Source organism: Hemicordylus capensis, chromosome 1, assembly GCF_027244095.1.
Source record: "Hemicordylus capensis ecotype Gifberg chromosome 1, rHemCap1.1.pri, whole genome shotgun sequence".
In the NCBI taxonomy this organism is placed as follows: domain Eukaryota; kingdom Metazoa; phylum Chordata; class Lepidosauria; order Squamata; family Cordylidae; genus Hemicordylus; species Hemicordylus capensis.
In genome coordinates, this window is record NC_069657.1 from 154,057,748 (window position 1) to 154,081,513 (window position 23,766).

At 45.8% G+C, this 23,766-nt stretch overlaps 1 protein-coding gene across 1 annotated transcript in view; it reads right to left on the reverse strand.

Annotated features, from left to right (window-relative positions):
* The window catches only part of GYPC (glycophorin C (Gerbich blood group)), a 48,750-nt gene extending 25,488 nt beyond the window's left edge, over window positions 1–23,262 (reverse strand). The window contains exon 1 of the mRNA XM_053287371.1: window positions 23,041–23,262. Within this exon, the coding sequence (XP_053143346.1) occupies window positions 23,041–23,071 (31 nt within the window). The 5' untranslated portion in view covers window positions 23,072–23,262. The remainder of the gene's footprint in view (window positions 1–23,040) is intronic.
* Between the last annotated feature and the right edge of the window lie 504 nt (window positions 23,263–23,766).

Genomic DNA, 23,766 nt, shown 5'->3' on the forward strand with positions numbered 1-23,766 from the left:
GGGTGGTAGTGCCTAATGGGTGCAGGCTACCAACCCAATTTCAGGGGGATTGGGCCAAGGGCTGATTTTTGGTAAATTTCTGAAAATTTCATGTCTTTGGGGCAGATTGGGGCATATTGGGGCAGAAAGTGGGGCCTGGGGCAGAATAGTAGGGTGGGGTAGTAGTGCCTAATGGGTGGAGGCTACCACCCCAATTTCAGGGGGTTTGGACAAAGGGCTGATTTTTTGAGAATTTTTGAAGTTTTAGTGACTTTGGGGCAGTTTGGGGGCAGAAAGTGGATCTGCCCCAAAATAGTGGGGTGGGGTGGTAGTGCCTAATGGGTGGAGGCTACCACCCCCATTTCAGGGGGATTGGGCAGAGGGCTGATTTTTTGAGAATTTTTGAAGTTTGGGTGTCTTTGGGGCAGATTGGGGGCAGAAAGTGGATCTGCCCCAAAGGAGTGGGGTGGGCTGGTAGATAGTGCCTAATGGCTGGAGGCTACCACCCATCCCCAATTTAAGAGTGATTGGGCAGAGGGGGGAATTTTGGTGAATTTATTTTTATGAGGTTTGTCTTCATAAGGTGAAGTGTGCTAAATTGATTACTTCCTCATATTATTCATAGTAAAGGAAAGTGTGAAAAAGTGAAAGTGGGGACATGAGAGTTGTTTAATTGGAAAAAATCTCATTTGCTATGATAGAATGAGAATTCACACCTCAGAAAAAACTTCCCTTTGCCCAATCCCCCTGAAATTGGGGTGGTAGCCTGCACCCATTAGGCACTACCACCCCACCCTACTACTTTTGCCCAGATCCCATGCTATGCCCCCGAACTGCCCCAAAGTCACTAAAACTTTAAAAATTCACCAAAAATCAGGATTTTGCCCAATCCCCCTGAAATTGGGGTGGTAGACTCTACCCATTGGGCACTACCACCCCACCCCAAAATTTTGCCCCTGGGCCCCTTTTTACCCCCCGAATCGATTCGGATTCGGATTAAATCCGAATCCGAACCGAATCAAGGGTGATTCGGGTGACCCAGATTCGGGCACAAAACAGAACAGTGGTGATTCGGTTCGGGTCCGAGCCGAATCACCCAAAATCCCGAATTGCACACCCCTAGTCATTGTCCCTCTGGCTGCCATTGGTTCAGCTGCTCTCATGTCACACAGGACCTGGTGCATCCTGAATGCAACTGAATGCAAAAAAGAATCTTTGGATACCCTAAAAGAAAAAATTCAAGTCCTTGAGTGAGTTTCCAAATGACACCTTTTTGGTGCCAATCGACAGACTAGCTTTGAAGCTTTTTGAAGGATAGGCAGAAGGACAACACATTGTTCTTGTGATATGTGTAAGATGCTCTTTTGAAAATATTTCAGTTGTTTAATGTTTGAGCATCAACATTAAAATGTGAGAATCAAAACAGACAATGAGCCGGGTCTCACAATCCGTGAGAACTGGTTTCTTCGGGTGAGCGGGGAGGGAGCCCTGGGGGGCCGGATCGGCCACCCACATGATTGCTGGCTGCGAGACAGAGCCGGCGGGGGCTGGGGAGCTCAGGGGCCACACGGCCCCCGCAAGCCCCAGTATGCCCTGCGCAAGTGCGCAGGGCATACTGGGGAGACCCCCGAGCCGGGAGGCGGCTTTCTGCCTCCCGGCCAGGGGTCTACTAATGAGTAGGCACAGCGCGAAGGTGTGCCGCGGCTACTCATGATTGTAAAAAGCAGGTTTGCGGAGTGCTCGCTCCGCAAACCTGCTTTTTACCAGGGGTTCTGGAGCGGGTTAGCCACTCCAAAACCACTGGGCTCAGCTGCGAGCCTGGTGGTTCTGACGATCAGCAAAAATCGGGCTAGCAGAGGCAAGCCCGATTTTTGCTGATCGTCAGAATAGCCCCAGTATGATATCATTCATTTATCAACCTGAGTTGTAGAAAAAACTCTGAAAGATTGTAGCTTCCTGCCATGATCTAGCCTAGAGTATATGTATTGTGGAGCTATGAGCATCCAGATGATAGCAGACACTATGCACTGGATGATACCATGAGATGAAACCATGAGACCATGAGGCTATTCCCACGATCAGGCAAAATTGGGCTAGGGGAGCCTAGCCTGATTTCGCCTGACCGTGAGAACCACTGGGCTCACAGGCAAGCCCGGTGACCTCCAGGCGGTGAACCCGCCAAACTACCCCTCTGCAAACTCGGGTTTTTTAATTGTGTGTTGCTGTGGTGCGGCTCCGCGCTGCAGCAACTCATGAGGAGACCCCCGACCGAGAGGCTGAGAAGCAGTCTCCCAGCTCAGGGGTCTCTCCAGCATGCCCTGCGTGCTTGCGCAGGGCATGCTGGAGCTTCTGGGGGCCATGTGGCCCCCGATCCTCCCAGCCCCCACCAGCTCCGTAACAGAGCCGGCAGTCGTGTGGGCAGCCGATCTGGCCGCCCAGGGCTGCCACCCTGCTCATCTGTGGGGTGAGCGGGCTAAGCCCGCTCTCCCTGCTAACCCCCTCATGGCTCTTCTCACTAATTGTGAGAAGAGCCTCCATGTCAAAATTAGAGTTTTCCCTCTAAGCTTCTAGTACTAGTTAAGATATAAAGTCACCATGAGGACCTATTCCTTAATCTTTATAATAGCAAATTCTATCATACAAAGATATATCTGGGTTTAAAAAACAACAACACTGAGGGATTTTTAAAATCACATTCTGAAGTAGTATTGAAAAAATCCAGTGACTCTGAAGAACCTCTCCCTCTCTAAGGGAGGAGAGCTGATCTTGAGGTATCGTCCTCTTTGCTAGGCAGTGCCTTCCCTGGTTTGCAGTTGAATGAGAGACTACAAAGTTTCTTCTGGAGCTTCTTCTGGGTCTGCAGGCCCAGTGCTGTCGGCTGTGGGGGCTGTGGTGATTGGGGGCTGCGTGGCCCCCGGAAGTTCCAGGATGCCACGCGCAAGTGCACGGGGCATCCTGGAGAGACCTCCTAGCCCAGGAGGCTGCTTGCAGCCTCCCAGTCGGAGGTCTACTTGTGTGTCGCCACATGCCACAGGGTCACACGAGCAATGAAATACGCAATGAAATGAGCAATGAAACACTTGCTCCGTTAACCTCATTTAAGGAGAGGGTGTTTTAGGTGGGCTAGCTGCCTTGGAAGCACCGGGCTTGCAAGCGGGCCCAGTGGTTCGCAAGATCCACTGAAAGTGGGCTAAGGGAGCTTAGCCCACTTTCCGTGGATTGTGGGAATAGCCTCTACATGTGAGAGCACTGTAAGATATTACTCTTAGGGGATGTGGCTGCTCTGGGAAGAGCATCTGCATGCTTGCTGGCAGAAGGTTCCAAGTTCCCTCCCAGGCATCTCCAAGATAGGGCTGAGAGAGATTCCTGCCTGTAACCTTGGAGAAGCCACTGTCAGTCTGTGTGGACAATACTGAGCTAGATGGACCAGTGGTCTAAGTTGGTAGAAGGCAGCTTCCTATTTTCCTATGACCAGTCCTGGGTTACACTTACTAGAAAACCTAATTCAACTCTGTGCATTTTATACTAAATAAATGTGCCTGGGATTGTAGCACACTTCTGTGAATTCTGAAACAAAAGCAGAAGATTACATAGTACAAAGCGGGCAACAGAAGATTATATATAAACTTTCACACTAGAGCTGGCTAGGGAAACAACAACAACAAGCAAGAGAAATTATTTAACATTCTACACAGGGTCTCTCTTGGCCTAACCTATCTCAGGAAGGACTTCAAAGTATATAGTAATCCGTACCTCTTGAAATAATATGTGTGTTCACTTTAGGATTACCATCTAAGTGCTTGTTTTCTGACAGGGCCATTTGGTTACATTATCCCAGCAAAACACCTGCTTAAGGGTTGGATGTAGGGGCAAATGCTGATGGGAAATGACATGTCTATAGACCAAAAATATGTATTAAAATTTGAGGCAAAGCCAAATTCTCTCTTCAGATATGTATGAGAAATAGCCCTTTATGTCAAAGTAGAGATTGTACTAGTATGGGGGTCCAAAGTGATTTTCTGTTTGATAAAAAGAGCCACCACAAACTGATGCTATCACAAAGACAGGAGCAGTTCATACCAGATAGTGCAATTCATTTTTCACACTTGGGGCTGACCAAAAAAAGTCTACTTACCACAAAAGCAGATTTGCATCTGACCTGGAAATAACAGCAGAATAACTGTACAGAAGGACCCCTTGAAGACCCTATCATTTGTTTACTAGTCAGAAGGAAACATGGAGGTCGTTCACACAATCAAAGAAGCTATTCTCATGATCACTGAAAAGTGGGATAAGGGAGCTCAGCCCGCTTCCCAGGGATAGTGGGAACCACCAGGTTCCCAAGCAAGCCTGGTGCTCCCAAGGCAGCTAGCCCGCCTAACTCCCCCTCCCCTTAGATGAGATGAATGGAGCGAGTGCTCCATTAACCTCATCTTTTTGCTCGTGTGTTGCTGTGGTGTGCGGCAACACACAAGTAGACCCCCGACAAGCAAGCAGCCTCCCGGGCTCGGGAGTCTCTCCAGGATGCCCCACACACTTGCGCAAGGCATCCTGGAACTTCTAGGGGCCGCAAAGCCCCCAATCCCCACAGCCCTGCTGGCTCTGTGACAGAGCCGGCAGTTGTGTGGGCGGCCGGGTTGCGCCGTGGCAACTCACGATAAAAAAAAATGGGTTTGCAGAGCACTCGCTCCGCAAACCCAGTTTAAGGGGAGGGGTAATTTGGCGGGTTAACTGCCTGGAGGCCACTGGGCTCGCCTGCGAGCCTGGTGGTTCTCACGGTCCACCGAAATCGGGCTAAACTCCCCTAGCCCAATTTTCGTGGACTGTGTGAATAGCCTCACTCTGCTTAAAAAAAATAAGTTCTTTTTGCTTATCCACTCACCATCCAGATAACGTACTTCCTTGTATGTCATCTGGATGGGGAGTGGATGAGTGAAAAGAACTTATGTTTTCAAACTGGAAACATCCTTGCTTTCCCCTCAACCAATGCAAGGAGATCAAATTATGCTAGGTCTTATGTTCAACTGCTTCCCTGCCTGCTGAACCTGTCCACAAAAAGGATCGGGGAAGGGCATGGGGCTCTTAACTCTAGTCTGCAGAAGTGGATTTCCTACTCCGAGGGAAATGAGAGAGAGCACTTCCAAATATGGTCCTTATATTGTCACCCAGTTATTACTTTTCTGCTTTGAGTTACAAGTGGGATTGCATCACTACATCCACACCGGCGATTTTTGTGCGTGTGTTTTTAGCACCATTCAAAAAAAGCCTATATCCTATACAAAAGATAAAACAGTAGTGCTAAACAGAATCCACACATGCAGTCACGGTACAGCATTTTTGTTGTTGTTTTCGAACAAGTTGGAAAAAAATGCCATTAAGCAATGTGAAGATTTAGATGCAGAGAAAATTCTGGCTGACAACAGATGGATGGTGGCATTGTGTGAATCGTCCATAAAGAGTCAGGGAACAAAGTGTGACAATCCCAGACTAAACATGCCACCTGGAAGTGTCTGTGGGGAGGCTGGAGGTTGGGCTGCACCTAAGAGGATAGTGAACAGCTGAGCACAAGATGCTGAGGAGGTGACCAGAATTGACTGGGATGCCATGTCATTATGCCCCTGTCTTTAATATAACCGCCATTCCTAATATGCTAGGTATGCATGTACATTATATTTAAATGGGAAAGCATGGAAGATAGTGGCATAATAAGGAACCACACAACAGGAACAGTGGGTTATGCACAGGAGCTGGAATGGGAAGCAGAATTAGGACTGGGCGCTGGGGGCCAACCGCAGTAAGTAAGTAGAAGCATGAGGGCACAGCACCAAGCTGCCTCTCTGCCTGAATTGCAGGGCCCAAATTTGAACCAGAATGCTGCTAGCAAGTACCAGACATACAAGGCTGCATCGTATCATTGCTTTGAAAGACCAAATGTCAACGAGACTTAACTTTCTCATGAACACAAACTGGGACTAGCTCAGCATAGCTGGGGTTGCTGGTGTGTGTGTGTGTGTAGTATTTTTTGCAAAAAGAAGGTGGGGGAAAGCCATATTGTGTGAAAACCTTTCCCGTAATCCCTTTGGCACTTTAACAGCTCATCCTGGGGGGAAAGTACAATAGGAGTAGCAGCTGCCTTTTGCTACTATTGCATGGAACTTTTGCTATCACAGCAGCATGTGGTGACGGGAGATATTTTCAGGATCACTTGGCAGGCTGTTACTGACAGGCTTCTGACAAAAGCCTCAGCACAGCTTTAAACTGTCTTAGTCTTTTAAAAGTCTGGTGCTGCGTCCCCCATCCAGCCTTTTCCTTCCATTTATTAATTAGAGCAACTGCACTTGCCGTGAGAGTCTAGCACACCAGCCCCACAGCATGGCTCCATAGATTGCAGCACACCTCCAGATGACAACTGTAAAAACCAAAGCTGGTACGACTCCTTTCCCATTGACTAGAATAGGCTAAAGATAGTAAGATTGTATGTTGCTAAAGATAGAATCTGGTGAAACATAAGACGAGCCCTGCTGCATCAGACTAAAGGTCCATCTAGTCCAATGTTTCATTTACTACAGTGACCAATCAGAAAGCTCGGGGAAGCCCATAAGCAGGGCATAAAAGCAGTAGCCCTCTCTGGCTGTTGCTCCCCAGCAAATGGTATTCAGAGGCACACTTTGAGGCTATTCATACGATTGCAGAAAATCGGGCTAGCCTCCACTAGCCCAATTTCCTGCAGTCGTGAGAACCACCGGGCTCAGCTACGAGCCCGGTGGTTCTCAAGCAGGTAAACCGCTCAAGTAGCCCGCCCCTAAAACCGGGTTTGAGGAGCGAGTGCTCCGCAAACCCGTTTTTTTTTAATCGTGAGTAGCCGTGGCGCGGCCGCTACTCACAGGGAGACCCCCGAATGGGAGGCGAAAAGCTGCACAGGGAGGCGAAAAGCTGGGAAGCTGCACATGGGAGGCGAAAAGCTGCACAAGCCCCAGGGCTTGGGGCTTTGCCCATATGACCCATATGAGGTCATTCACACAATCAAAAACTGTGTTCTACCCATGTTTGGGAGCTGTGTGTGCTCCCAGTTTGACTGTTGAACTGCACTTGCCTTGGTGGATCACGTGTTGTTCGGCTCTGTTCTTGATTATAATGTCTTTACACCAAGCTCACCAGGCACATTGAAGCAGGCGCAGTTATGGAACATTTTTCCCAAAGCATTTCCCAAAAGTTATTATATGACCTTTCCACTTGGAATATAATTTAGAAGCTAGGAGTAATCATGTATTGAGTGGTTTTAGCTTGGTATATTTTATATTTTAGTACGATTTTGGTATGCACTTATTGCTTTAGAATATTGTATCTTGCCCTGGGGATAGTATGAGCTATAAAACAAATAAAAACAGCAACAACAGTTGAACACCAGTTTTTTAATATCCATTCCATTCTCCTGTTTCTTTTAAATCAGGCTTGTTTTAACTGTGTTTTCCCAAATTTGAGTTATGGTTATAGCAATTCCAGTTATTAACAATTAGCTAGTAGCCAGTGTGTTCACAGTCTGCTGCCCGTGAGTGCCATCTGATAGTGAGGTAGCTGAGTTTGGCAGGCAGAAGTATCATGGCCCTTTGGACGGCCATCAGTTTAGCTGCACTGATGTCACAGAGTGGCACAGCAGCCTAGAGCTAGGACCCAAGTGCTAAGGGGAACTGTGTACACCTTTGAATTCCAAGGTCAATCAAACAAACAAACAAACGAACTTTTGTTTAATTGCTCTGACAAGTGTTGCCGAGATTCCAGAGTGTTTTAAAACGACACCTTGTGGGTACAAATCAATGGAGCATTTTTAGAAGAGAAACAGATATAGAATCAGACAGGCAGACAGATGACATTTGCTGCTTGTGGCATACAGTGATGATCACAAATTAAAATTCATAGTTATCACTTGCTCAGTATTTATAGCACTGAAAGGACAGTGGACCTCCCAATTCCATCATTTGCTCAATCCAGTGATTTATTTTGCCCACAAGAACCCCACTGAGCCTTCACCTAGCTCCTCTGCCCACAAGGGCTGCCCTACCTATTTTAGGAGCCATCCTAACCCAATGCAAAATAGCAGCTTCTATTTGCACTAGTGCTGCCATTTACTCCCTTGTGCAGAACTGCTGGGGGCAAACAGGAGATTGAGCCATGGACAGTTCCACAGAATACCATATTCAGAGACTTTTGGACCTTCTGTCTCTTGCTAATCTATTGCAAATCTGATTGTAAATCTGGCCTGTATAACTAGTGACTCACCAGTCACATAATTTGGACTGAATGCCTGACAACACCCCACTCAATTTTACAATCCCAGAAAGTCAATAAAAACAGGCAATTGTACACAATGTAGACCAAAACAGGGCTGTAGACAGAGGAAAAGCTTGAGGAGCAACTCCTCACTTAACATTTTTTTGAGGGGGAAGAAAGACACTTTTGTGGGGAGATATGAGTTATATGGTTTGGCAATGAGGGGATCTGCATTCCTGGACCAAAACATATATGGTTGATGGATGTGTTTGGTTTGATGCATCACAAGCTCACCAACTGAGAAGCCATGCCACTTATCTTGGCACTAAGTGCTTATGGTTTGGCCAGGTCTTATTTGTGACAATGCCGAGGATTCCAAGACATTCTTTGTGTGCTCTGCTTCCCTCTGTCCTTACCAGATTGCCCTTAATCCCATCCCACTTGAGGGACCTTCCTAGGGCAAGATGCCTGAGGGGCTCCCAAAAGGCCAGAGCTGACTCCAAACGTTATTGAACATGGTGAGGCTATTCTGACAATCACTAGAAACCCGGCTCCATTTCTAGTGATCATTAGAACCACCGGGCTCGCCCGTGAGACCAGTGGTTCCATGGCGACTAGCCCACCTAGAAACTCCTCCCCTTAAACGAGGTTAATGGAGCACTCACTCCATTAACCATGTTTTTGTGGCCATGAGATGCCATGGCACAGCTTCGCACTGCAACTACTCTCGAGGAGACCCCTGCCGGAAGGCTCTCCAAGATGCCCCATGCACTCATGCTGGGCATCCTGGGACTTCCGGGGCCCGGCCAGCCCCGGATCTGGCTAAGCTTGCTCTCCCTGCACAAACCCTAATGGTGCCTCACACTAATTGTGTGAAGTGCCTTGGTGTGTGTGCCGATTGGCCGCCCAGGGATGGCTCCCTACCTGTGTGAGGGGAGAGTGGGCTAAGCCCACTCTCCCCACACAAACCCTAATGGTGATTCACACTAATTGTGTGAAGGGCCTCGGTGTGGGTGTGTGCATGTGCACACACGCACATACACATATATATATACACACACACACACACCATGTTCTGCCCTTCTTCAGGTATATATATTTGCCTTTAGAAGATCAAGCCAATGAAACTCTTCTCACGATCAGTGAGAAGAGCTTCTGGCGGGTCTGTGGGGAGAGCGGGATACCTTATCCCTCCCCACAAATGATCGCCGAGCTGTTCCTGTGTGGCCGATTGGCTGCCCACACAATTACCAGCTCCGTCACAGAGCTGGTTGGGGCAGAGGGGATCGGGGGCTGCGCTGCCCCCAGAAGTAACAGGATGCCCCACACAAGTGTGTGGGGCATCCTGGGGTGACCCCAGGACCAGGAGGCTTGTTTGAGCTTCTAGGTAGGGGTCTCCTCCTGTGTCACCGCGGTGTGGAGCCACGTTATGGTGACACATGATCAGAGCACTCGCTCTGCTAACCTGGGCTAAGGGGAGGGCTACTTATAAGATGGAGAGTCATCTTATTTGTTTGTTATTTCTCTATGTAAACCGCCCTGAGCCATTTTTGGAAGGGCGGTATAGAAATTGAATATAATAATTATATTATATTATCGCCCACGAGCCTGGTGGTTGTCATGATGGGGGAAAATCGGGCTGGGCTTCTTTAGCCCGGTTTCCCCCCATCATTAGAATAGTCTCACTGTTTGTATCAGTGGAGCTAACATGGCCTAACAAAACCAGACAGTGCTTGTCTCCCTAGGCCTCACATTCTCATATGTTTAATAGGCATGTCCACTGCACATGCTCAGGAAACACATCAGAGAGAAATGGAAACACGTATGCTCACCCACATGCTCACATGTTGGATATTACAGCTCCTTTATAACTAATGTCCCATCCACTAATGTCTTGTGGATGTCAAAGGGTGTGGCCAACACACACACACACACACACACACACACACACACACACACACACACTCATAATGTTCCCTGAATGTGTGAAGAGAAAAGAAGTGTAAAGCCCTAATGAGGCTCTCCTCTATTATCTGTTCGTGTCTAGGTGCCAAAACAAAACTGGTTGTGGCACCCATTAACAAAACTGCATGTTAATTACCATTCTTATTAGGCTTTATTTTATGGCCTGAATGTATGGTGTCTGAAATTATTCATTTCTTAAAACATACACTCCTGCTTATTTGGACTCTAATACACTATCCTTTTCAGATTTCCCTTCTTTGCACTGATCTAAAACTGGGTGTTGTTTTTTTTTAATATAGGAAAGTTAAGCTTCTTCTGTGCTATAAGGGGGAAGGAGAATAGCTCTGGTGGAATTAATAACCAGCACGATCTTTAATTACAGGACATGTGCTTCAGACGCCTGGAGATAGCTACAATTACCCATCTGACAAAAATAGTCATGTCGCGCTTCAGACAGGCAAGCTACTGTTTCACCTCTACATGCACTGATTGGTCACCTCAAGGCAGCTGTCAGGACGTGTAAGTCACAGCACTGGCCTATGCACCACAGAAAGGAGGGGAGTGGGGGTGGTGGCACTGCCTCACTGATTTCGGAGAAGGCTTTACTGAAAAGCAATACCATTGAGAGGAATTCATAATTTCATCTGCTCAATTACTGCCTGGGGCAGGGTAGCAGAGAAGCTGCAAGCATAACACAGGATTCACTTCCTGCCTGGGTAATGCTGTTAACAGCACAAGACAGAAAACACAGCCCTTCTCTTTCAAGAAGTCTTTAAGGGAAGGGGGAAAGCCTTTGCCTCAGGCTACTTGTTTTCATTTAAACCACCCTCACATATCAGCTCTCTGTCTGTTCCTTGGCTGGTCCCCTTGCCTAAGCCTCACCCATCATCTCTTTACCCGGACAAGAAGCTCTTCAAACAAACATCCCATCTGGAGCATGGTTATCATTTGGGCCAGTCCTTCAGAAGTCCTGTGACCAAATAGCAGATGCTTCCAAAGCCAAAGGCTTGGTTTGTTCCTAACAAGTACAAGAGTTCAGCTGGAGCCACCCTTGGCTCACTTCCCATAAACAGGATGTAAGGATTAAGAAACATTTGAGGAGGAAAGGAAAGAGGTGGGGTGGGGGACAGAGGAGCTCTTCTGCAAAGAATCTGACGGACTCCAGAAGGCAGGGAGAAAATCAGGATACAGTAGTGAAGGCACAGAGGCAACAACTGCCACCTGGCCTTTGGTTGGCAGGTTCTATCCAGTACTGAAGTAAGACTCCACAGGATTAAAGGTTCTCTTGACTATGATGAAAAACTCTCTACAGTTTAATACTAAATTATAATAGGCAAGACATTGAACAGCATTGATTGCTGCCCCAGTATTGCACAATAAGATTTGCCCTTACCAATTCCCAACTCCATTTCAGCCACTTTGTATGATTAAGGCAGACCATTTGCGCAAAGGTTCGAATTGGGGGAGGGTGGACTGATTGTGCGTCGGATTCAGGCACAAAGAATCATTGATCTGGTAAATGGCTTTGTGGGGAAACATATGGTTTGCGTCTTCCTGGCTCAGTCCCTGCCTGCCATCTCTAGACAGTTGGAAAAGATCCTGGCCTGAAAGCCCAGGCAGATGCTGCCAGTGAGTGTAGAAAGCGAGACGGACCAATGGACCATATTCAGTATAAGGCAGTAGCTTCATGTGTCTATGGGGAAGGTAAGCTGGGGCTGTGGGGAGATTGGAAAGAAGAGAAATGGCAGTGGAAGGGCATGTGTGTAACGTTTGGCTTTTTGCCACTGGATTTTGTTCCATGCAGAAACTTTGGTAACCACTGAGCTAAGCACAAAGCAGGCAGGAAAACTGGCTCATGGGAAGAGGTGAAGCAACTTTCCCCCCATGGGAAGGCTTTCCCTCTTATTCATGCTCGGCTCTGCTCCTGAGGCTGTCACTGCTGCAGGCTGTAAAAGTTACACCCGCTGACTGACTTTTCCAAGCAAGCAGCAACTCTCTGTGCAGTACAGAGATGCCACTGCCATGTGTCTCGTTACCAAAGGTAAATCCCTAGTGGCAACTCCCCCCAAGTCTTATTTAAAACCCGCAGAGCATGAAGCAAGGAGCAGGAGACTAGGTCCCTGTGTTCATTTGCAATTCAGAAAATCAAGTCCACCGAGGCAGCTTTGAAAATTAAAAGAGGATTGATAAACTCTGTTGGTCCTCCGAGGAGGGGAGTTAAAAAGGGCCCGAGAATGGAAATGAAATAACCCCTATCTGGCACCTGCAAAAACTGGAGCTGGGGGCAGCGAGTGGCCTTTGAGAAAGGAAGGAAGTGGCTTTTGCACAGAGAAATAAAGCCCCCCAGGCCATAAGTTGAAAAGGAAAGATTTATGCCTTCTTCCCCTGTGGCCATAATTTCCTTTCCTTCCTTCTTGCTGACAATGCTTCTAGAATACCCTGGGAGAAAAGAAGAAGGTAGAAAAAATGCATTCAGTGTTAAAAGCAGCATTTTGTGGTAGGAGAAAACAGGGGCATTGGAGAGCAGGCTCAACAAAGCCTAGGCTAGATTCTGATTATTTTAGGGTTTCCTTTCTCTCCCCCACTGCCCCCGACACTGGATCCTATAGAACATAGTGGCCATGCTCTATCACTAATGATACAACTTCTGGACACCTTTGGGATTTTAATGAGAACCCCACCAGCATGTCATAGGAACATAGGAAGCTGCCATATACTGAGTCAGACCATTGGCCTATCTAGCTCAGTATTGTCTTCACAGACTGGCAGCAGCTTCTCCAAGGTTGCAGGCAGGAATCTCTCTCAGCCCTATCTTGGAGAAGCCAGGGAGGGAACTTGAAACCTTCTGCTCCTCCCAAAGTGGCTCCATTCCCTAAAGGGGAATATCTTACAGTTATCTCACACTTCTAGTCTCCCATTCAGATGCAACCAGGGCAGACCCTGGTTAGCTAAGGGGACAAGTCATGCTTGCTACCACAAGATCAGCTCTCCTGTCAACCTAGTAATGCCCAAAGGAGAACAAAGGCTTACTGAGAAACCCTTGGAAAATGCAATCCACTCCCCCCAAGATGTTGAGATCATAATCTCTGCAATTCCCAGTTTGCACCGGGGCTGCCACCTTGCTTTCCCAACAGTCCTGTATTATATGGGAAGTCCCGTATCTGAGGCAAAAATCTCTTGTCCCGAACAGGATGCTGTTTTCCCCTTATTAACAGCAGAGCCTGGGGCTCCCCCTCATCCCTCAATGCATTTGCATTGAGCCCTTTGAAGTCTGGGTGAAGTCCATATTTTAGGGGCTATTCTCACAATCAGCAAAAATCAGGCTAGGAGAGCCTAGCCCAATTTTGGCTGATCGTGTAAACCACCGGGCTCGCAGGCAAGCCTGGTGGTTTACAAGTGGCTATCCCGCTTTTTTAGCCCTCCCCTTAGCCCACTCTCCCTGCTCAACTTCACAAACTGGGCCTCACTGATCGTGAGACCCAGCTCATAATGTAAAAGAAACAACAAAGTTCCCAAAAGAAGCCCTAGTTGCTCTGCAAACTTGCTGGGGCAATTGCTTGGTTTTCTTTCCATCTTGCAAGTTGCTAATTGTTTACTTATCAAATGTAAATAGACCTACAGACTCCTGCTAACCGACTCACCACTTCTGGCAGATAAAAAAGCCTTTCAGTGGGGAAGATGAGGGGATGTAGTGTGTGTGTAAACCTGGGGGATTCTCTTAATTCTTCACCTGACACTTGTTCTATGTCTACGTGGGATGTTCTGTGTGAACAAGAAGCTTTGTGAAATCAAGGGGCTTGTTTTGTTGTTGTTTTTACAAACGTATTGCTATTCGGGCTTCTAGGATGACCATGCCCCCAAGACCGCCCCCACTTGTGTCGCATATTCAGACAATGGAATGTTGGCAACCCTATAATGCCGGCTAGAGAGATCAAACCTGTTGACATTATCATGAGGTAAGAACAAAGACAGGTGAAGCTCGGCAGCCTTGCTCAAGCAGTATCCTTTGAGAGGAGACCCACAATAGATAGTGGCTGCACACTTTGAAGTCATCTCATGGTAGTTGCAATCACAAAGGGGAAAATAATATTTACCTTGAGTTTACCACCCACATGCTGATAAATTCATATTATATTTTGTAAAACAAGAAGGAAGGATATATGTGAATTAAACATATATACAGAAAAGAGGCACTGGCTTTGCAATTCATGGTGCTTCTCATGAGCACACTCATACCTCTGTCTCTTCAGCACATATGTTTTAAATGTGAAACTCCTCATTAGGAGCCTGGAATGTCATCTTTTATCAGTCATTAAACAAAGCAAGCCCAAACTGACTAGAAACTTTCTCACTGTAAGTTACTGATAAAAAAACAAACCCACTTAAGCTCCACTTCTGGACTTAACAGTGGTAGTGCTGTGTGTATGTTGTGGAGGCAGAATTAGGCTGTCCTGAAGTACTACAATTTTTTTCATAAGCTATTAGGCCTGTGGATGATGGAAAATATCAGACCAGATCCAATGAATATGGGGATTGGATTTTGGGACCCTTGCAAATATCAGATATGGTATGCTTAGTAGATTTCTGATCAGAAATCCATTAAAAATGTGAAATAATCCCCATAGATGTCTATGGGGAAAGAGAAAAAAAAATCAGAAATTGGGAATGGCTGGGCAGAGAGCTTTGAAATTTTGCACATATGTATTTCAGGATGATGGGAGTCTGTGTACAGGATTTTAATTAAATTGGTCTATCTATTGATTTTTAATCTTTTTTTTTTTTTGCTAAGGTGTTCTTATGCAAGTGAGCCATTTTGTCAAACCAAAACAATGTTCAAGAGGTAAGAGCACCTTAGCAAACCTTAAATAATAATAAAAAATCAATGCATGGACCAATTTTCTTAAAATTCAACACACAGAGCCCTGTCATCCTGAACTAGGTGTGCCAAATTTTCAGAGCCCTCTGCCCAGCCATTCCCAATTTTCTCTCTCTTTCCCCATAGGCACCTATGGATATTTCCCCCAATTTTTAATGATATTAGTTTGGCAAGGTGTTCTTGTGCAAGAGCATCATTTTGTCAAACCAAAATGTTGCACAAGAACACCTATATTTTAAAAAAGCTTTGAGGAATGATAATCCCAGCTGCTGCTATTTGACACCAGAGGCTGTTCCATGCTCTGGAACACCCATGTAAATACATGAGTGGGCAGGCAGGCAGATGGCAGAAGGCTGCAGCCATTTTGCAAATGGCCATCCAAAAAAAAAAAAAATTTGCTCTAAGTGCTGAAAGATGCTGTCACTGTTTTGTATTTCCAATGCCATTTTAGCTTCCAGTATTCTGACATTTCTGTGATATTAGGATAACAATTCTGATAATTTTAATCCAATATAGGCTTCTAAATATCAGATCAGAATTATTCCCAAAATATCTGATATCCCTGATGTCTTTCCAATATCCTTATCAGACATATCTGACTGCACAGGCCTATAAGCTAACCAAGAAAAGAGGGTGGCAGCAATTCCTAGCAGCATTTTTCTGTTTAATTCAGCCTGGAAGAGATCCCTGTGGTAAAACACATGTTGGTGAAAATTATAAGAGAAACTGGCCTGATCTATAGATTAATCAAAGCAGGCCAGCTTTTCTAGATGTTCACATACCTTTCCTTCAGCAAACAGGCAGTTGATGTCTCAGAAATGCAAGCTCACCTGGGTGTGAATTTAATTACACCCATTATGCTGAATCTTGGGGTAACTTCATTATTATGGATTTTGGTCTTTGCTGCATGTTGGTTCTGTACAGCACAAGTATCACCAGTAATGTTTGGAAATATTGATTGAAAAGCTGATTCTGTTCATACTGTATATACCATCCCCAGGAAACCATTTGTAACATGAACAATCCTAACATCTTTGCTATTTCTTCTCCAGATGGACCACATGAACAATCAGTGGCCTTGACTCAGTTTATTAGCTGGATTTTAAAAAAATATACAGATGGTCTAATTGGTCATCTAAGTCAGATGTTTCCACTCTTGCTTGGATAATTGAAACTTAAGTAAAAGCAAAGCGTAAGAAGTTAAACAACAAAAATTGGTTGCTAACATGCTAATAGATTGGAAAACAATCTATTGGCTCCCAGCTGTACATACCAATCAGCTGGTGAATTCTATATAATTGCAATAATGTTTCACATATCTGTGAGCAAGCTTATCTGCCCTCTTCAGCGAATGAAGTTATTCACACAATCAAAAACTATGTTCTACCCAGGCTTGGAAGCTGTGTATGCTCCCAATTTTTGGTTGTGTGGAAGCAAGGTAGGAGGAAGACCTGGGTAGAAGTGTATAAGCCTATTCCCACAATCACTGGAAAGCGGCTAAGGGAGCCTAGCCCACTTTCCAGTGATCATCGGAACCACTGGACTCGTGGGTGAGCCCGGTGGTTCCAAGGCAGCTAGCCTACCTAAATCCCTCTCCCTTTAAATGTGTGCTTGTGTGCCACCACAGCGAGTGGCGACACATGAGTAGATCCCTGACCAGGAGGCTACAAGCAGCTTCCCAGTCTCGGGAGTCCCCTCAGAATTCTCCACATGGTTGCACAGGGCATCCTGGGGCTTCTGGGGGCTGCCCCCAATCCCTGCAGCCCCCACCGGCAGGGTAGGAGGAAAACCTAGGAAGATATGATTGTGTGGAAGCAAGGTAGGAGGAAAACCTGGGTAGCTCTTCCTCCTACCTTGCTTCCACACAATCATTTATATCCAGATTTTTTTCTTGAAGCTCCCCACATGAACAGAGTGGAGAGCCAGATGGGGTTAGGCAGAGAGAGCGGACCAAGCCTGCTCTCCCTGCACACGAGCACCCGCAGAGCCCTGGGAGGCTGAATCAGCTACCCACACAATTACCAGCTCCATCACAGAGCCAGTAGGGCCTGCGGGGATTGGGGGACACTTGCCCCCCGGAAATCCCAGGATGCTCTGCGTGAGTGCACGGGACATCCTGCAGAGACACCAGAGACTGGAAGGCTTGTATTAGCCTCCCGGCGGGGGTCTCCTCACAAGTCGCCGCAGTGCAGAGCTTCTTCATGGCGACTCATGCTCGTTCTGCTAACCTCATTTAAAGCGGGGGGGGGCGCTAAGCAGTTCCTACAACCGCAGGAAAGCGGGCTGGGCTCTCTTAGCCCACTTTCCTATGGTTGTGAGAATATCCTCCTTACCTTGCTTCCACAGAACTAAAAATCGGTTTTTAGTTCACACAGCTCCCAAACCTGGGTAGAGCACAGTTCTTGATTGTGTGGATGAGCTCATTATGTTGTATTTGCATTCAAGTGTCTGTATACATGTATTTGTTTTTGTGTGGAAGAAGTTCTGAGCAGGGCTACAACCCCCAGATGCTTGAGGCTTCCCAGGATGCCCTGCATCACTCCTTGCCTGCCCTCGAATCTCCCGAGAATCATTGCACCACCCAGCCACCCACACATCAGTGCTGGGCAGACAGTTAAAGGGCCCCCATCAGCAATACACTAGCCAGGACATTTGCCCTACGATCTGATGCCTCCTGGAGGTGGGGGAAGGGACTCTCAACATTGGAATCCCAATTTTACAGACGTGCACAGTAATAAAATAAAATAAAAATAAAATAAAAATAAAAATAAAAATATTGGTCTGTCAGTCTATTCTGATCTCTAAACTGCTTCATCACTATGAGCAGGAGAAAGCCAAGATGTACAGGAAGATAATAGGGGCGGGTGTGGTGGTGTCTCTGTGACCACCACTGTGTGGTAGTGTCCCAGTTGGGGAGGGTGTGGTGGTGTCCCTGTGATATTTACCTACTTGACTAACAAGCAGAAGGTTGCTAGTTCGAATCCTTGCTGGTACTATATCAGGCAGCAGCAATATAGGAAGATGCTAAACGGCATCATCTTATACTGCGCGTGGAAAGCTGTGTGGCAAAAGGAGGTAAACCCCTCCTATATTCTAACAAAGCAAACTACAGGGCTCTGTGGGCACCAGGAGTTGAAATTGACTTGATGGCACACTTTACCTTCATAGCTCTCAAAATGCAGAATTATCCACAGAAGAGCAGTAAGGAAAAAAATCTCTCAGTGCAAATCTGAAGGCTGCTGTGACATGAGCAGCCACTAGCTAGAGCAACCCTCTTCCCCATCTGCTCCTGTATTTGCATGTTTGAAAATTCTTACATAGTAAGTTGGGCCATTCTGCAGCTTTAAAATATTTAAAATATTCCCATCATTTGGTGAGTGCTTATCTGGTGAATAATAAATGCATTTGAGATATTAAAGTTGGTTCTTGTGTGATTTGTATGAACTAGACAACATCTCTGGATGACAACCAATAACTCTACTAGCAGATTTCAATCTTGAAGATGTAAATATATACAGAAAGCTCCTTACCCACATATTCTATTGATATGCTGTTTTTCTCCAAGAAGAAGAATAGGTAAGGTTGCCAGATCTCACAGTATTTTGCCAGATTTATGTTTGAGATTGCATAATAAAGCATCATGAGATTATTAAATTGCTGGTGGAGGTTGGGGGGTGGGTTAAATCAAACTCTCTTTTTGGCATAAGAATGGTCCACAATATAATTGTATTGCCTTAAAAAAAACCAACCTGGAATCAAAAGACTAGTATAGAATGCTACTGTTTTATATTAAAATATATATTAACAACTCATCATAGATGTAACCATGTAATATTGCTGGTGTGTGGGAGGGACTGCCTAAACATAATGAAATATCTGGGTTTAACTGTGCTACATACGGTTTTATGTTTGAGACTAAACACTGACATTCATGTTTCAGCACAGGCTGCTCCAGGCTCCACTATCATATCCTGCCTGCTGGAACAATGTACAACCCCCATTTGCAATCCTTGCTAATGCATCTCAGTATCCATCATTGAGGAATATACATATCAGGATGCAGTGTGCTATAGTTATTGGGGTGCTGGACCTTTCACTGGGTGGCCCAGGTTTAACTCTCCATTCAGCTACAAAGCTTTTTGTGTGACCCTAGGCAAGTCATTGAGGCTATTCACACAGCCACTCGAAAGCAGGCCAAGGGAGCCCAGCCCACTTTCAAGTTGTGAGAACCGCCAGGAGCTGTGTGGCTCCTAGTGGTTAGCCTGCTTAATTCCACACCCCTTAAATGAGGTTAGCAGAGTGAGGACTCCGCTAACCCCATTGTAGAGATAATGGGTTGTCGTGGCGCAGCTCTGTACCATGCCAACTCCTGAGGATACCCCTGACCGTGAGGCTCCAACAAGCCTCCCACCCTTGGGGGTCTCCTCAGAATGCAGGACATTCTGGGACGTCTGGGTGTTGGGAGGCCCCCAGTCCCCGCCACCCTTACGAGCTCTGTGACAGAGCTGGTAGTCGTGTGGATGGCTGATCTGGCCACCCAGGGCAAGCTCCCTGCTCGTGTGTGGGGAGAGCGGGCCCGCTCTCCCCACAAAGCCCAGTTAGGCTGTACACATGGATCATGTATAGAGCTTCATTGAAGCTATTCATACATGCGTGCAAAACCAGGCTATGGGAAGCAACGTGGTGGCTACATGGTGGCAAACCCACCTATTTAGCCACCCTTCTAAATGAGATTAAGGGAGTGCTCATTTGTTGTGCTTGTGTGTCCCATGGCTGGCACACTCAGGGAGGGGAGGGGGGATTCCCATAATGCACAGCACACTCACGCAGTAAATTATTGGAGCTCGGGGGGGGCAGCGTGTCCCAGCACCCTGACCTGCAGAGAGAGCCACAGAAAGGTAAGTTAACCCCCCCCCTTTCCCACTAACTGCCTGCGAGCCCTTCTCACAGATCGTGAGAAGAGGCTCACTATCTCCTGGCCAGCCCAACCTACCACACCAGGTTGCTGTGAGGATAAGGGAGTAAGTATGTTACCTTGAGCTCGCTGAGGGGGAAAGGTGGGATAAAATTGTAATTCAATTATATTATTATTTTGAAATAACTATATTCTTAAAAGGGTGAGTGCGCCTGAATACCTTGGCTTGTGAGTGCTCATCCCATGGGCTTCTAGGTGTGTGAAGATCAGGATCACTTACTCTGGGCTTGCAAAACCCAGAGGCCATGTGCCTTGGAAAGGGATGTGGGATTTCCTTTTCCTTAGGTTCAATATATATTTTTAAGTCAAATGATTTAAGACAAAATGTGTTTTCTTCCCACTAGGCACAGAGGGAAGACCTACTATGATATTTGGATATTCTTACATTTTAGATGGGCATAACTTGGAAAAGAGGCACCTTTTAACGTGGTGATTCTCTTTTATTTAGCGGGGGAGAGTAACTGGCCCTATCCACCCCCAGCACAGGACCTACAGTGACTGTTGCTGGTGTCTATCTTGTGTTTCTTTTTAGATTGTGAGCCCTTTGGGGGAAAGGGGTCCATCTTATTTATTTGTTATTTCTCGGTGTAAACCACTCTGAGCCATTTTTGGAACGGCGGTATAGAAATTGAATAATTAATTAAGTAATTAATTAAAACAACAACAACAACAGTATAGCGGATTTGGGCATGCTGGAGAACTTTGTTATCTACAGTAGATATAATGCTAAACCTTCACCTGACAACACAGATCCAATTCCAGCTCATGAGTAACTTCTTCTCAAGCACAAACTGTCTATACATGAATTTAGACCAAGAGTTCTCAAGTCTTGTGTCCCTACTTGTAGTAGGATTACAACTCCCATCAATCTTAGCCAAAGGGGGTGATGAGTGTTGAAATCCAACAACATCTGGGTTCCAGGGTTGAAAACCCCTGATTAAGACACTTACCATTAACTTCGCTGTATCTCAGGGTGGGCTTGATTTTCTTCTAGCATATATTGCACATAATGTGGGAGGCAGTGAGCCCCCAAAAGAGTGGTGGAACAGGATAGCTAGCTATGGCTAAAGCAGTTGGTCTTGGAAGGTTCATTTTTATAAATGCATTGTGAGACCAGTAGTTAATTTTACATGTTACTGCATGTGCAAACACACCAACTTTTTTATTGGGCCTATTAGCATTCCTTCTCCTTGCATAAGTACATTAAAAGCCCACACAGCTAACTTCATTTGGATGAAAACAAAATACAAAAGTGGCATTTGCTCATGTGCACACTAAGATTAATTGGCATATTCAATTGGTTTAGTTTAGTTTCAATCTAGTTAGGCACATGTAGGAGCTGTAGGCCTCAGCAAGTCAAATATAGGAAGGAGCTGTTGCTCAGCGACAGAGCACGTGCTTTACATGCAGAATGTCCCAGGTTCAATTCCTGGCATCTCCAAGTCAGGCTGGGAAAGATCCTTGTCTAAAACTCTGGAGAGATGCTGCTAGTCAATTTAGACCAGGGCTGCTTAACTTTGGCCCTCCTGCTGATGTTGGCCTACAATCCCCATAATCCCTGACTATTGGCCACTGTGACTGGAAATTATGGGAATTGTAATCCAAAAACAGGTGGGGAGGGGCTAAATTGAGCAGGCCTGGTTTAGACCAATGTTGTTGCACTACAGCTCCCATCAACCCCTGCCACAATGGTCAAAGGCAGCTTCCTGTGCCAAAGAAACATTTGTACCAAGCTATTTGTACTAAGCTGACTTAAAAAGAACACTAGGGAAGGGGAAAAGGCAGTGTGAATACTTCAATGACTTTATTTCCTCCCCTTACAACTCTGTCATGAGAACCAGAAAACATGTTCTCTGATTTCAGAGATGCTGAATATGGACAAACTGAAGTATGAATAGATATTCCAGGTCTCCTATATACCAGAATTTACAGATCCTGCTGGGGATGATGACCCATTCAATTGTCACTAATCATAAAGCCGGAAGAATGGATGATGCTAGCATTCATTCCTTTCTCTCCCAGTCGGTAAGCTTCTAGCAGGCAGGGTCCTGTCCATTTCATAGAATTCTGGAAAGCTGATTGTGCTGTTGTAGCAAAAGTGGTAGTAGTTGTAATTTTGTTTTTAAAAGCATATTAATAATTGAATGAATGTGCAGGAGCACCATCAAACCAGCTCTGGCTGAATTCCAGTAGAAATCTGATCTATAGCTCAGAATCTGCTTCAGTGACCCTGCTGGAAACCTGCAGCAACTTCTCAATTCTCAGGGACTCACTCAGATCAACAAACATCACATTAGAAAATGGTGTGCTTCCATCTTGTTAATCACCCACCCAAGCCTCCATGGGCTAACTTCTTTCCTGGTATAACTTTTCTCCAAAGTGTACGGAATTCTGGTAACAGGAAATATGCCACACACACACACCCCCCTTTCCAGTCCCCTCGCTCAATTGCTGTTTTGCCAGGGTTCTGAAAACAAAAATGCATTGTGGCTAAATATAGACTGACAGTTTGGGGGTTGGCTCTCATATTACACAGAGACAGTTACGTTTCTGTATATGACTGAGGTAGTAATGTCCCAGGAGGGGGAGAGAGAGACACTACTGAACACACAGCTAAAAGCTTCTTTAGCTTAAAGGTAAAAATGCAATTAATATCAGTTTTGGCTACACTTTCTCTGCAAATCAGCTTAAGGAAGATTTCCAAAGTCGTGATCTGAAGTTGAACTTTGCAAATGTCTGTTATTTTTGGCTTCCTGCCTTGACTTCTATACACACACATTTTCATTTTCTCTGCCTGCTTGTCGAACACACACTCATAACTGCCAGAAAGAAAAGGAGTAAAGTTTCTACAAACACACTTTATAAAGGAGATCTGTTTGGAGTCTGAAGTTGCTGTTGCTCTTTTAAAAAAGACTTTACATTAAAAGTTATAGTTCCACAGTTGCTGTTATAGTATGGGGGGGAAATAAGTACTCACGCGGAGCAGATGTAGTGTTAAGGGACGCCATCCTTTCTGCATTCAAAAATGCCCCTCTTTTCTTTGGACTGACAGTCTCGCTTTCCTATCCACAATCCAAAGATAGCTGGAGCAGAACAGCTGGAGGGCTGGGGAGAAACCAGGAGAAAGCAGCTCTTGTTCAGATGCTTCTTGCCTGGTTCTTGACCATTTACCACTGGAAAAGGAAACAGCACGTGTGTCATTCAGTTTGGTCTCTCCAGCTCACATGAGGAGGGGAGGGGCATTTGTTTTCAGATAAGCACTAACTTTTTTTTTTTTTTTAACATTTCTTCCTAAACCCCGAGCCTTCTAGGACTTTTCTACCTTCAGCAAGCAACAAGTTGAGACAAACACATTTTTATTCCAAAGCAAAAGTGCCTCTTGCCCCAGCAATGCATGCCATGATATGCAATATATAAAAAGAAAAAGCCAAAAGTGAATTTAAAACAGGCAAAAACTCTGCTAAGTCTGTCAAAATCTAGCAAAGGAAGATTTAACAGAAGTGCTGTCATTTCCTGACTTTGGTGTGGCAGTCTATCAACACAGAGATCTTTTCCCATTCAGCCTGGAGACAGACATTTCCCCCCAGGGAGAGTGAAGATGGTTTCAACATATAGTGTATGCACTGGACCCAGTTTTGCATCCAGCAAGCAGGTTTTGCAGCTTTTCTTCGAATTTCAGTACCTACAAAACATATTTGATCAG